The sequence below is a fragment of the Lathyrus oleraceus genome, chromosome 1 (genome assembly GCF_024323335.1).
Source record: "Lathyrus oleraceus cultivar Zhongwan6 chromosome 1, CAAS_Psat_ZW6_1.0, whole genome shotgun sequence".
Taxonomy (NCBI): Eukaryota; Viridiplantae; Streptophyta; class Magnoliopsida; order Fabales; family Fabaceae; genus Lathyrus; species Lathyrus oleraceus.
In genome coordinates, this window is record NC_066579.1 from 40,653,575 (window position 1) to 40,666,350 (window position 12,776).

Consider the following 12,776-nt stretch of genomic DNA (forward strand, 5'->3'; position numbering starts at 1 on the left):
TACCATAATCATCTTCAATTAAAAATATTATTGTTTCTAATTTATAAAAGTAAACAATTTAAAATAAATGAATTTTTGTATAAAAAAAAAGTAAAATGCTTGTAATAAGGGATGAAGAAGTATTTTAGTCTCTCAATCTCAAAATAAATGTCATACAACAATTTTATATGGATTAAAAAATTTAATGAATAAAAAAGAAAAAATAAGGATTTTATTAAATTATTGATGCATTCAAAACATTAATATAAAGTAAAAAAAAATTAAAAAAATTAATTAAAAAATACAAATAAAAATTAAAATTACATTAGTAAGATAAAGTGATAAATATTTTAAAACAAATAATTTTTCTAAATTCCACTTTATTTTGGGGGTGTGATTAAGTATTATTTAAGCACAAATGGTAATAATCTTGGAATATACCTTTGAACAGGCTGGTTGAGTTGCATTGAATGGGAATAAATTCTCTTATCTACTTTTAATAACCGGCTAAAAACCTTATCGGAGAGAATAAAACCCAAAATATACTCTTCTAAATAACGAATATTCCAACTATATTCCCAGCGAATATTCTATCCCTTACCGTTATTATATCTCTAATCAATAACACCAATCAAATTCAATTCAATCCAATCCAATCCATCTTCTAATCTTTAACCTAAACGATGAAATTCGGAAAGAGTCTCAACAACCAGATCGAGAAAACCGTTCCTCAATGGCGTGACAAATTTCTCTCTTACAAGCTACTCAAGAAGAAATTGAAGCTTGTTCAACCAACCTCCGATGAACGCCCGAACAAAAGAGCTAGGATCGACGACGGAGAAATGTCAAATGAAGAAACCGATTTCCGGAATTCCCTCGAAGATGAACTCCACAAATTCAATTCTTTCTTCGTTGAGAAAGAGGAAGAGTGCATCATAAGATTCAAGGTACCATTAATCATTGCCGTTTCTATGCTTCATTTGAATGATCGATTTTCATTTTGAATTTAGGGTTTAGGGTTTATGATTTTGAAATGGTTGTGGTTGTGGTTGAATGATATGTGCAGGAGTTACAAGATTGTGTGGCCAAAGGAAAGGGTTCTAACGAACAAATGATGCAAATTCACAAGGATATTGTAGATTTTCATGGAGAAATGGTTCTACTTGAAAACTATAGTGCTCTTAATTACACAGGACTAGTGAAAATTCTAAAGAAGTATGACAAGAGAACAGGAGCTCTCATTCGGTTGCCTTTCATTCAGAAGGTTTTGCAAGAACCGTTCTTTACCACTGACCTGCTCTACAAGCTTATAAAACAGTGTGAAACAATGCTGGATGGTCTTTTCCCCTTTGGCGAGTCAGCTGAACCGGGCGGAGACGATCCTTCTACTTCGACATATGCTACGAACAGAGATGATCCTTTTATACCGACGGAGATGGCTGAAATGCAGAAGAGTCTCTATTTGAAGAGTACAATATCTGCTTTGCATGTTCTGCAGGAAATCAGAAGTGGTAGCTCCACAGTTAGCATGTTTTCCTTGCCACCATTGGAACAAACTTTGAACAAAATTTCTGTTTTTGAACAAACAGCCGAGTAATAAATAGGAGAGGAGATTTAAGGCTAGCCTAGTGGATTGAGTGTTATATTTTTTTTTCATGTAACCCCTTCTGTCATAGCATACCTCAGATAAATACCAACTTAGATTTATGATGCTCAATTACTGAATATATTGAAATCATAGAAATGTTGTTTCATTAACATTGTGCTAACCATCACCAACTAAGACTATGTTTTTCTTTTATATGATCATATGTTGTTCTTTCAATGTTTTGAAAATATCAAATATACATAAAACTTAGCCCTCTAAAACACTTCTTTCAACATCTAACTTGTTTGTGAAAACTTTTTGAAAACTAAACACCAAATATTTTGTATCTTGACTCTCAATGGTATATGCATTAAACTCCATAGAACTAATCTGCATCATTCTTTCAAAATTCAACTTGCAAACAAAGTCTATAAACGTATTGAAAAAATCAATATCCGAAAGAACTATTGACTCCATATAATTTAGGTTTAATATTCGGAACAAGTGGTTACTTTTGTTCCTTTAACTTCAAAAAGTTTTAAATTAGTCCCTAATTGAATTGTAATATCCCGATTTTCACTTAAGCTTGTTTATTGCCGTTTTAAGCAGAAATTCAAAGATGACATCTTGATTAGTGATTAACCGAGTAAAATTAAGTTACTAATCATATGACTTCAAACGACTAATGGCATTCATTAACCAAGACAGTGGCATATTAGAAAAATCCCTCTAAGTTCCAAGGGCAAAGTGGTAAAAAGGCAAGACATGTATAAGTCTAAGTAATGCAAAATTTCTCTCATTTTTCTCATTCACTCCTCTCACTAAACTCAATCATATTTGGAAGAGAGAGTTACAGAGAGGAGAGGCGATGGAAGATGAAGAAAGGAAGAAGGGGAAATCTTTTGATCAAGCCTACCTAGCTCCTTGCATGTGGATGTTCATGACACTTCTTGAGGAATGACATTATGGATTGATGATGGATTGGAGTGCTGAATGTGGTGTTAGAAACTATTTTTCGTAAAAAGTTGCAGCAATTCTCGCCTAGCGAAATCCGACTCGCTTAGTGAGCCCTGCTGTTATGAACAAAATTGTTGTGGCACTAAAAATAACGTATCTAGAGTTTCCTAACTCAAAATGGGACGCGGTCGAATGCGTTGGAAATCTAGTCTAATGGTCTATCTTATGATGTTTAAATATCATTTTTGTATGATTGTTTGTGATAAGTGGTGAGTTTATGGTTGATTTCTTGCTGAAAGTTAAGTCTGAATTGCTCTGTTGACATGTTAACGTGATACTATTCCATTGTGTTGATTCCATGCATTACTGTTAGAATAATGTCATGATGTTATGAGTTTGTTGCATGCATGATCTTTGTCGTTCTTGACATGTTTTGTGTATACATGATTGAGAATTTTGTGTTCTGGTTTTTGGAAATTCTGGTGTACTCGCTCAGCAAGAGAAGGCCTCGCCCAACGAGCCTTCATAAGTCAGAGAATTTCTGGGTTGTTGAGTTCTCACCTAGCGAGAGATAGCTTCTCAACGAGCATGTGGTTTTGGGAAATGTGAGATTTCTTCCTGAGCTCACTTGGGGCTCGCTCTAGTGTCGCTAAGCGAAACTGTTAGAGCAGAATTTCCCCTAACACTGTTTGTGACGTATCTTTAGTTCTGTTACTCATAACGGGATGCTGTCAATTGCGTTGTGAAGCTAACATAGATAGTTATAACATAGTGGAGACTTCTACATATTACCACTTCTTTCCCCGATGTTCGTTTATTCTAGTTAAAGGTTCGGCAGTGGACTCGTTGGTATGCTTGATTGAAGGAGTGTGCCTAAACTACTAGGTGGTAATTCACTTGAATACTCACATAAGTATCTATTGGTGTGCTTGTGGGGCCCGACGAGGAGTATACTCACTTGGATACTCACCTGAGTTATCGATTGATGTGCTTGTGGGGCCTGACGAGGCGTATACTCACTTGGTTACTCACATAAGTTATTCATTGGTGTGTTTGTGTAACCATGTAGACGTTATACACTTGGATACTCACCACCAGTGTGCTTGTGTAGCAATGTAGACGTAATTCACTTGAATACTCACCTGAATTGTTAATTACTGTGCTTGTATAGTCATGTATATGTTTTGCACTTGGTTACTCACATGCATTATCGATTGGTGTGTTTGTGCAACTATGTAGGAAATGTGCACTTGGATACTCACCACAAGTGTGATTGTGTAGCCATATGGGTGTAATTCACTTGGATACTCACATGAATCATCGGTCGACGGGCTTGTGTAGTCTCTTGATGTTACACACTTGGATATTCGCCAAAGGTGTGCTTGTGTGGCCTAGGTAGAAAGGCATGCACTAATCCGGAATTCACTCAGTACACGGGTATGAATATGTATATGTTGTTTGATACTAGCATTTAGAGTGGATCTAACGATTACGGAATTGGGTGGTCAACGGACTCCTAATTTTGTATTATGTATTACATGTGTATTGTATTACTTGTGTATTTCTGAACTTGATGAGTAAGGAAACCATTGATCGACGGCGTGATCCAGATAAGAAGATGTACCTTGTAGAGCCGAGAGGACCCATAAGATAGGGGGACTCACTGAGATTTAATAATCTCACCCCAATATTGTTGATTATTTCAGGTAGCTCGAGGCAGGACAAAGGAAGGGGTAAGACGACCAGATGGCATGAAGATCATACATGATCTTATTTCCACTATGCGATTCTTGTAGATATATATGTTGTATACATTTCGAGATGTAGTGTTGTATTGTATACAATTCATTATGTCATTTATTTGCTGCTGTATGTACTAAGTACAAAAGTTTTAACGTCTCACTGATATTGATTCTAGACACATATTGGTGTGATATTACATGAATAATAGTAGTTATACAAGACCATAACTTCAAAGATTATGTAGAACTATAATTCATTCGTCTCAAAATAAAAGTCTTTTAAGATTGTTACACATAAATTAAGAAATGTAATGATTAAATAAATATAACAATTTTACAAATTTATCCTTAATTACTATTAGTTGTCATAAATGCATAATATATTTTAAGAACTTGAAAGTAATGTAAATATTTATTAGGAGTAAAGTAGGTAAAAATTAATTAATGTTGCATTGAAAAAGTAAATAGACTCTTATTTTGAGACAAATTTCTTTAGCTAGAACGACACTTATTTTTGGATAAAGGAAGTAAATATGCAGACTCATTATATATATTGAAGCACCACGAAAAATACAGAGTCACGACCGGATTTTATTTATTCCAAAGGAAAGGGAAAATAGCGATAAAACCCCAAATGAGAGAAACGGTCTCGCAACCAAGAGCGGATTCGGAAGTCGGTTATACAAGGGGAAGGTATTAGCACCCCTCACATTCATGGTACTCCATCGGAACCACTTGCTCGTATCAAATGCGTATGGATGTTTGTTTATCTGTAAGTTGCTTGCTATTGGAAATGAGATGAGAGAATAAGGTAGGGAGAAAATAAGTTTTAAGTTAGCGTGCTCGCCAAGGATTTGGACCCTCGTGCCTACGAATCCCCATGCATGCAATAGGGAAGTCAGAGCTTTGTAGTTCGGCTCAAAAAGGGCGTATTTGTTTGGTTGTTTTTACTGAATGGTATTGACGTTCGCGTGCTTCTGTTCACTTGCTTGTATACTCTGTCATGGGAGCGGAAAGTATTTGCTTGTTTGCGGTAAAGTGGATACGCTTGGTTCGCACTCTAGCAATTAAACATTACTTGCTCGCACATGGAGGCTTAAGCTTCGTTCACGGTAAAACGGAAGTAACACGTCCTTATTGAAAGGTTTTTAAGAGAAAGCCCTAAGTCAAAATGATTTGATTTGTTGGGGTCGATTTTATGCATGGAGACAAGCATTAAACCCTTGGCTAGATACAATCAACGGTTCAATAACTCGGGAGTTGAGAGGATAATGTTGTCCTAACCACTCTTTTTCGTCCAAAAAAGAGATTTGAATTATGAAAAGTTTGGCAAGTCTAATCGTTGGAACTTAGAGGGAGACAAGTCTCTAACCCTTGACTAAGTACAGTCAACAATCAAAGTACTTGGGAATCAAGAGGACAATGGAGTCCTAACTATTCTTTTTCTCCCTCATAGCGCCTAGATCTAACTTGTTTGAATCATTAGATGTTTTAGGGGGGAAAGTCAAGTGTCGGGTCCTTAGGCTAGGTACGACCGACAACCCAATTACTTGAATGTTGTGTACTGTCATACCCCAAAATTTGCCCGTTGATATTACAAAGCATTTTCCAAGACCCTCCGACTTGTTCCACAAGGCACTGACATCCCAAAGGAACGAAGGCCCGGCTCACGAATGGCCCAATCCAGAAAATGGCCCAAACTGGCCTGTTCGCTACACGCTCGCCTAGCGAACGTTACGTTCGCTACACGCTCGCCTAGCAAACGTTCGCTACACGCTCGCCTAGCGAAGCAAACGTTCGCTACCAGCTCGCCTAGCGAAGCTGACAGACAACAGAAAATTTCGGGCTTCACTCCGAGCCCATTAGGTCATGGAAAAAGGCATTATAAATACCAGCACTTCAGTAACAAAAAAGGGGAGGACGAAAAACAGAGGAAGACAGACGGAAACCCTGGCACGGAAACCCTGGAGGCTACTTTAGAGAGTTTCGAGTGAAGAAACCCTGAAGGCCGCTTCCCCGCCCCGAAGCTACCGCCGCCCATCTCAATCCGGCTCGCCAATTCAAGGTTGCAATTCGATTGCAAACAGGTTTGCATTACTATTATCGTGTTATTTTCTTAATTTGCATGTGATGCCGCTTTATGTTCTTAACTTGCATGTGATAATATAATTGAATTCATAAACATATTTGAGGTTTTGCATGTGAATTTAAATGTGCCTGGATATTGTGAATGCTGAACCATATAATTATGTGTTGGATGCCATGAGCCATGCCGCAGGTTGAAGTCATACTGTTCCGAAATTCAAAACCCGCAGCCGCTCGCTAGCACATCGCTAAGCGAGCATGCAGCGAGTATTCGCTAAGCCTTCGCTAGGCGAGGCCGGCGCGAACCTGATAGTAGCCAGCTTTTCTGTTATGACTTTTCATTCATGTTTTATCATAGCCAGGCATTGTTTATTTGATCCTATTACTGTTGTGATTTCTTTTGCGGTGCAATCTTTGATTGCACCCTGATTTGGTATGCTAACCCGTTTGTTGAATTTTGCAAAGGTTCATATGTCCCAGAAAAAAGACCGCCGTTAGGTCTTCCACTTTATTTGTGGGATACCCTTGTGGAGGCTCACCCTAAATTGCTTAATTAATTTTAATGTGTTAATTTTAATAATTAATTTTAATAATTAATTTTAATGTATTATTTTTAATGTATTGATTTTAATGTGGAGATTCATCATAATCACCTAATTAACTTTAAAATGTGGCCTTTAAATATGTGATCTTGGACCTCTCTTTTGCCTTATGATATTACGGTATTACGGTCATGTCCCGCGAATATGGGGATATCCTTAGCAAAGACCCTTCGGTTAAATCATCATAGTCCCTCGGATGTTGCCTTCGAAAATACGATTTTGTCCCTCGATGACCCTTCGGTGTAGCCTACGGTTAAATGATGATCGTCCCTTCGAATGCTAAGGTATCCTCACAACTGTTGCCTTCAATGACCTATCGATGACCCTACGGTGACCCTTAAACATCCAAAGGGTAAAATTACTTACTTCTCAATAGTAAGGACAGTTTTACCCTCATAAGGATAGGAAACGTTCATAACGACCTTAGGAAGGTATAACTCTCAATTGCCGGATCATAACCTAAAACATTTTCCACCCCTCACACTTTACACTTTACAAATCCTAGAAAATCACCACTTGGTATACATTCATACTAGAATCATTACCAAGTTACGTTTTCTAAACCGTTTTCAAAATCAAACGAGATAAATACTTTGTATACATTCATACGAGAATCATTACAAAGTTAAACTCTCTTTTCGAAACATTTTTTAAGCAATTCACCGACACTTTTCAGACAAAAATATAAGTGATCCAGCAATTAAGAGCCCATGGATAATCATGGATACAAAGGGTGCTAATACCTTCCCTTTGTATAATGTACCTCCCGAACCCAAAATCTATTGAGGTCTTTCCTGTTCTTTTCCACCTTTCCTTATTGGATAAAAGAAAAGTCGGTGGCGACTCTTGCTATCCGCGACATTGCGATAAAAAGCAAAACACCCCAAGTCAGTTCACCGTATGACAGAACTGGCGACTCTGCTGGGGAAACTTTAAAAAGAGAGGTTACCTTAAAAACAAGATCACTTATTCCAAATTGTCTGATTTACTTTTAAGGGATTGCTTGGGTATTTTTGAGTGAAAGATCCTACACCCGGATCTAGTGTACCTTAGGTAAGTAGCAATAGATCATCGCGACTATCCGGCGTATACTGGAATGGTTAAAATGATGGCTACGGTTAATGTGACACTTTGGATGTCCTGATGTTCCTCATGTTTACTTGAGGAAAAATTTGGCATCTGCGTGGTGTCATCAAAGCATTAACCAGACCTTTAGAACCCTAATTGACTCATCCTAGCCATTAGAAAGTAGTGAGATAACTGACTTCGGTTCCGACTGGGGTTGGTTGAGACTCAATACTACACTCTTTGAGATTGGACTTTAGGGAAGCTTCGGTCAACCACTTGGTGTTGCACTGAAGTGGACTTGAAGGAAGGTCAATGATTGGAGATCCTTTTAGAACCCGGTTACTATTCTAGGACAGGTTGAACCAACTAAACTTCAGTGGGGAGGGTACTTACCTATGGAACTCATGCAAGCCTTAAAACCTAGGAATGATGGTTGTGTGACTTGCTTGTGCTTGTTATTTATTTAACCTCATAACATCATAACATCATAACATCATGACATCATAACATTGTACTAACCATTTCAAGGACTTAGGGATTTAACTTTGCTCTGTTTTGTATGAAAAAAAAACAAAAAAAAAAAAAAAAAAAAAAAGTTTCCCTTTTCGGTAGTTTATGCAAAGTTAAATTCCAAAAGGCCTTGAAAACATTTCATGCATTGCATAGCATAACATAGCATAACAGGTACTCTAAAGGGATCAGTGTTCTCACGGTTTTCCTCCACACAGAAAAATGGACCTCGAACAAACTGTCAAGGATCTCCATGCTCAGAATGCTCAACTCCAGGAGATGATCTTAAACTTATCCAGGGGGCAGGAGGAACTGAAAGCTCTCTTGCTCGAGAAAAAGAAAGACAAGAAAGCTGTGAGTTACATTAACCCGGGAAGAAGGCTTAAAGGACAGGCTGCGGGAATCAAAATCAGAATTCCGAAGGATCAAGAAGAGGAAACAGAGACAGATTCAGAAGATGAGAATGCTGATCCTTTCAACCCTGAGGATGACGATGAAGATTACGAGAATGAACAGTACTCTCCAAAAGATGGCAAGTACAAGTTGCTGGAAGAACGCATGCTAGCTATGGAAGGTCAGAAGGCGCCCGGTCTGGATTTTGAAAGTTTGGGTCTAGTCTCCGATGTGATCATTCCTCGCAAATTCAAGGTCCCCGCTTTCACTCAGTATGATGGGGCATCTTGTCCTCAGATGCATCTGAGAGCTTACGTGAGAAAGATTCAGCCGTATACCACTAATAAGAAGCTCTGGATCCATTTCTTCCAAGAGAGTCTGTCTGGCACACAATTGGAGTGGTATTATCAGCTCGAGAGCTCTGACATCCACACATGGACTGATTTAGCAACTGCTTTCTATAAACAGTACCAGTATAATTCTGAACTAGCGCCTACTCGGCTACAGTTGCAGAATATGACTATGGGATCTAAAGAAAGTTTCAAAGAATATGCTCAAAAGTGGAGAGATTTGGCTGGCAGAGTCAAACCCCCTATGACTGATCGAGAATTAGTGGACATGTTCATGAGCACACTGACTGGCCCATTCTACAGCCATCTATTGAGGAGTTCCTCATTGGGTTTCACTGAACTTATATTAACAGGTGAACATGTTGAAAGTGGCATTCGAAGTGGGAAGATACAGGCGACTATCTTTGATCCTCCGGAGACTCCTAATGGCATCACTGCCCCTCTGCCTAATCATGACGAGACTGTCAATGCTGTGGAAGATACTGATAACGATTATGACTTGGATAGCTGGATTTTCCCAACAATTGGTGACGGACCCAATAATTGGAAGGCTGAAGACACTATCCCGATTTCCTTTAGTCAGGAGTAATTGTTATTGCTATTTTTGTGTTTCAAAGCATTGTGTCTATACCCGGGGCATAATAGCTAATTTTTCAAGGGTTTTGTCATTTCATAAGCATATTCATATTCAATAAATCAATGGACTTTTTGCATTCAAATATTGCGCTCTTTATCTTTCCTGTCATTTTTTTCAAAACAAGCTATGTTTTCTTGCACACACGCACGTAACAGTTTTCCGATCCATATCCACTCTGGATCCTGTTGATAATAGTTCTGCTACTGTTCATTATGACTTTGAAAATCCGATCTACCAAGCCGAGGATGGAAGCGAGGAAGATTGTGAAGTCCCTGGTGAACTTGTCAGACTGTTACTACAAGAAGAAAAGACCATACAGCCGCAGGAAGAATCAATTGAAATTGCAATGGGTACTGAAATAGACAAGAAAGAAGTCAGAGGTTTCTTGGGGCACTCGAATTACGTTGCCCGATTCATCCCACATTTGACTGCTACCTGCAAACCCATCTTCAAATTACCAAAAAAGAAAAATCAAGAGATGGTATGGAATGATGAATGACAAAATCAAGAAATATCTCCAAGAACCTCCAATTCTAATGCTACCAGTTGAAGGAAGACCTCTAATCATGTATTTGACCGTGTTAGAAAATTCAATAGGGTGTGTTGGGGCAACATGACGAGTCTGGTCGAAAAGAGCATGCCATACACTGCCTTAGCAAAAGGTACCGACTGTGAAACAAGATACTCACAGCTCGAGAAAGCTTACTGTGCTTTGGCTTAGGCTGCTCGCCGACTAAGACAGTATATGTTGAATCATACCACTTTATTGATTTCTAAGATGGATTCTATCAAATATCTACTTGAGAAACCTGCTGTCTCCTGAAAGAGTTATCACTGATAATGGTACTAAATTGAACTCGGCATGTAGTTCAAAATAAAACACCATAACTCTTCTCCGTACCGGCCAAAGACGAACGGCGCCGTGGAGGCTGCTAACAATATCAAGAATATAACAGTAACATACAAAGACTGGCATGAGATGTTACCTTTTGCTCTTCATGGTTACCGCACTTCGACAGGGGCAACTCCGTTCTCTTTAGTCTATGGAATGGAAGCCGTTTTACCAGTGGAAGTTCAGATTCCCTCTCTAAGAATCATGAAAGGGGCGGGCTTAGATGAAGAGGAACGGATTCAGACTTGACTCGATCAGATAAATTTGATTGAAGAGACTCGCGGCTGTTTGTCATAGTCAGATATATCAGAAACGCATGACCCAGGCATTTAACAAAAGAGTCAAGAGACAGGTGTACCAACTTGGCGCCTTGGTGGTCAAGCGTATCATTCTACCACAAGGTGATCCCAGAGGCAAATGGACTCCCACACACGAAGGGCCATTTGTAGTTAAGAAGGTATTCTCTGGTGGAGCCATGATGCTTGCTACAATGGATGGTGAAGACTTCCCGCATCCTGTGAACGCGGGCATAGTTAAAAAATACTACGCATAGCAGAGACCCGCTAGGTCGATGTACCTAGGCAAAAGTAAGGGCATCCCGGCGAACCAAAAGGGTTCGGGCAAAAATTAGGGATAAATATATAAAGACGTATACCCGGCAAGTCGGAAACCTGAAAAGGCGGCTTGGGCAAAAAAGGGTATCCCGGTGGACTGAAAACCTGAAAAGGCGGTCCAGGCAAAAATTAGGGATTAAAGCGTATGACTATGTCCCGTTCTCTGTCAGCTTCAACCAAGTTCAAGGAACTGAACAAGCCAATCACTTCTATCCGACAGCAGGAGATGAGATGCTTGAAGACATAATGACAGTGGTGGAATTAGAATCGATAGGACTTTTTCTGCATAGCTTTCTCTTTGTTTGCCTGACAATTTCCTCTTACCAGGATTTCTGTCTCCTTGTACACAAATTGCCTGTTCATAGGCCCTCTTTCAAAATCAGTACAATTTCATTTCCAAAAAGATGCTTTTGTTTTACTTTCTCTGTTTTGTTTGCGTAAACATCCATTGATTTAACTTGAATTGATATATGCATTTGAATATGATCAATGTTTATCAAAATACATGCATAAAATAACAATGACAATTACTAAAGGACTTCAGGATCGAGGAGAAGGTCTAACCAGGCTTTCCAATGAATCTGTTGCCAATTCTATTCCCCGGCTAAGCCAGTTATGCCCCAGAAGAACTTGGCATCACTAGACTGGTCATCTCTTCTACCCCAGCCAGGCTCTGTTGAATATCTCTGCCATCAGATAAAGGTCAAATACCCCTAGCTAAGGAAGGGTCATCAATACAAATATCTCCGACCAGAAGACTGAGACTTATCTCCCCAGTAGAGTTCCCTGGAAGGACGTTTCAGACGCATAGTGCATTCATTGCCTCATTTCACATCACATACCTACATACAATTTTTATTCCACATCATATGCATTACATCATACAATGCTCTCATTTATTCCAGACGCATAATTCACTCATTACATCATTTCACAGCACCCGCATATCTACCACATTTGCATCTCATGCATCATGACATGGCATGAAGCTAACTTTATTTTTCAGGTTAATTATCCTCTTGATACAATCAAAACAAAGGTCCATTCAGACGGACATCCTTATCAATTACATTCAGGATTCAACTACATCTTTCAGATATACTCCATGTCACCATTCCTTCTGACATCCTCCTAACGATGGCATCTATAAGCCCATCCCCAGTAAATTATTGCAAATACAACATATACAAATACTATCAGATACAGCCTAACGTACGGTTCACTCTGATTCAGCTCAACATATGACCTTCTATGACCTTCAACAACTCAGATACGATCTAACGGACGATCCATTCTGACCTTCCAGTCATCAAATACAGTCTAATGTACGACCAAGTTAGACCTTCATCCCTTGCTCAG

At 38.9% G+C, this 12,776-nt stretch overlaps 1 protein-coding gene across 1 annotated transcript; it reads left to right on the plus strand.

Moving 5' to 3' along the window:
• The first annotated feature begins 551 nt into the window (after positions 1–551).
• Positions 552–1,737, plus strand: LOC127092838 (SPX domain-containing protein 2). The gene is made up of 2 exons (XM_051031763.1): positions 552–926; positions 1,046–1,737. The coding sequence occupies exons 1-2, from the start codon at positions 663–665 to the stop codon at positions 1,574–1,576; spliced, it is 795 nt and encodes a 264-aa protein (XP_050887720.1). The 5' UTR covers positions 552–662; the 3' UTR covers positions 1,577–1,737.
• Positions 1,738–12,776: the final 11,039 nt, after the last annotated feature.

Coding starts and splice junctions, on each gene's coding strand:
- LOC127092838 (XM_051031763.1), top strand. CDS start 663: ATGAAATTCGGAAAGAGTCTCAACAACCAGATCGAGAAAACCGTTCCT. Junction 927..1,045: donor AGTGCATCATAAGATTCAAG/GTACCATTAATC, acceptor TGATATGTGCAG/GAGTTACAAGATTGTGTGGC.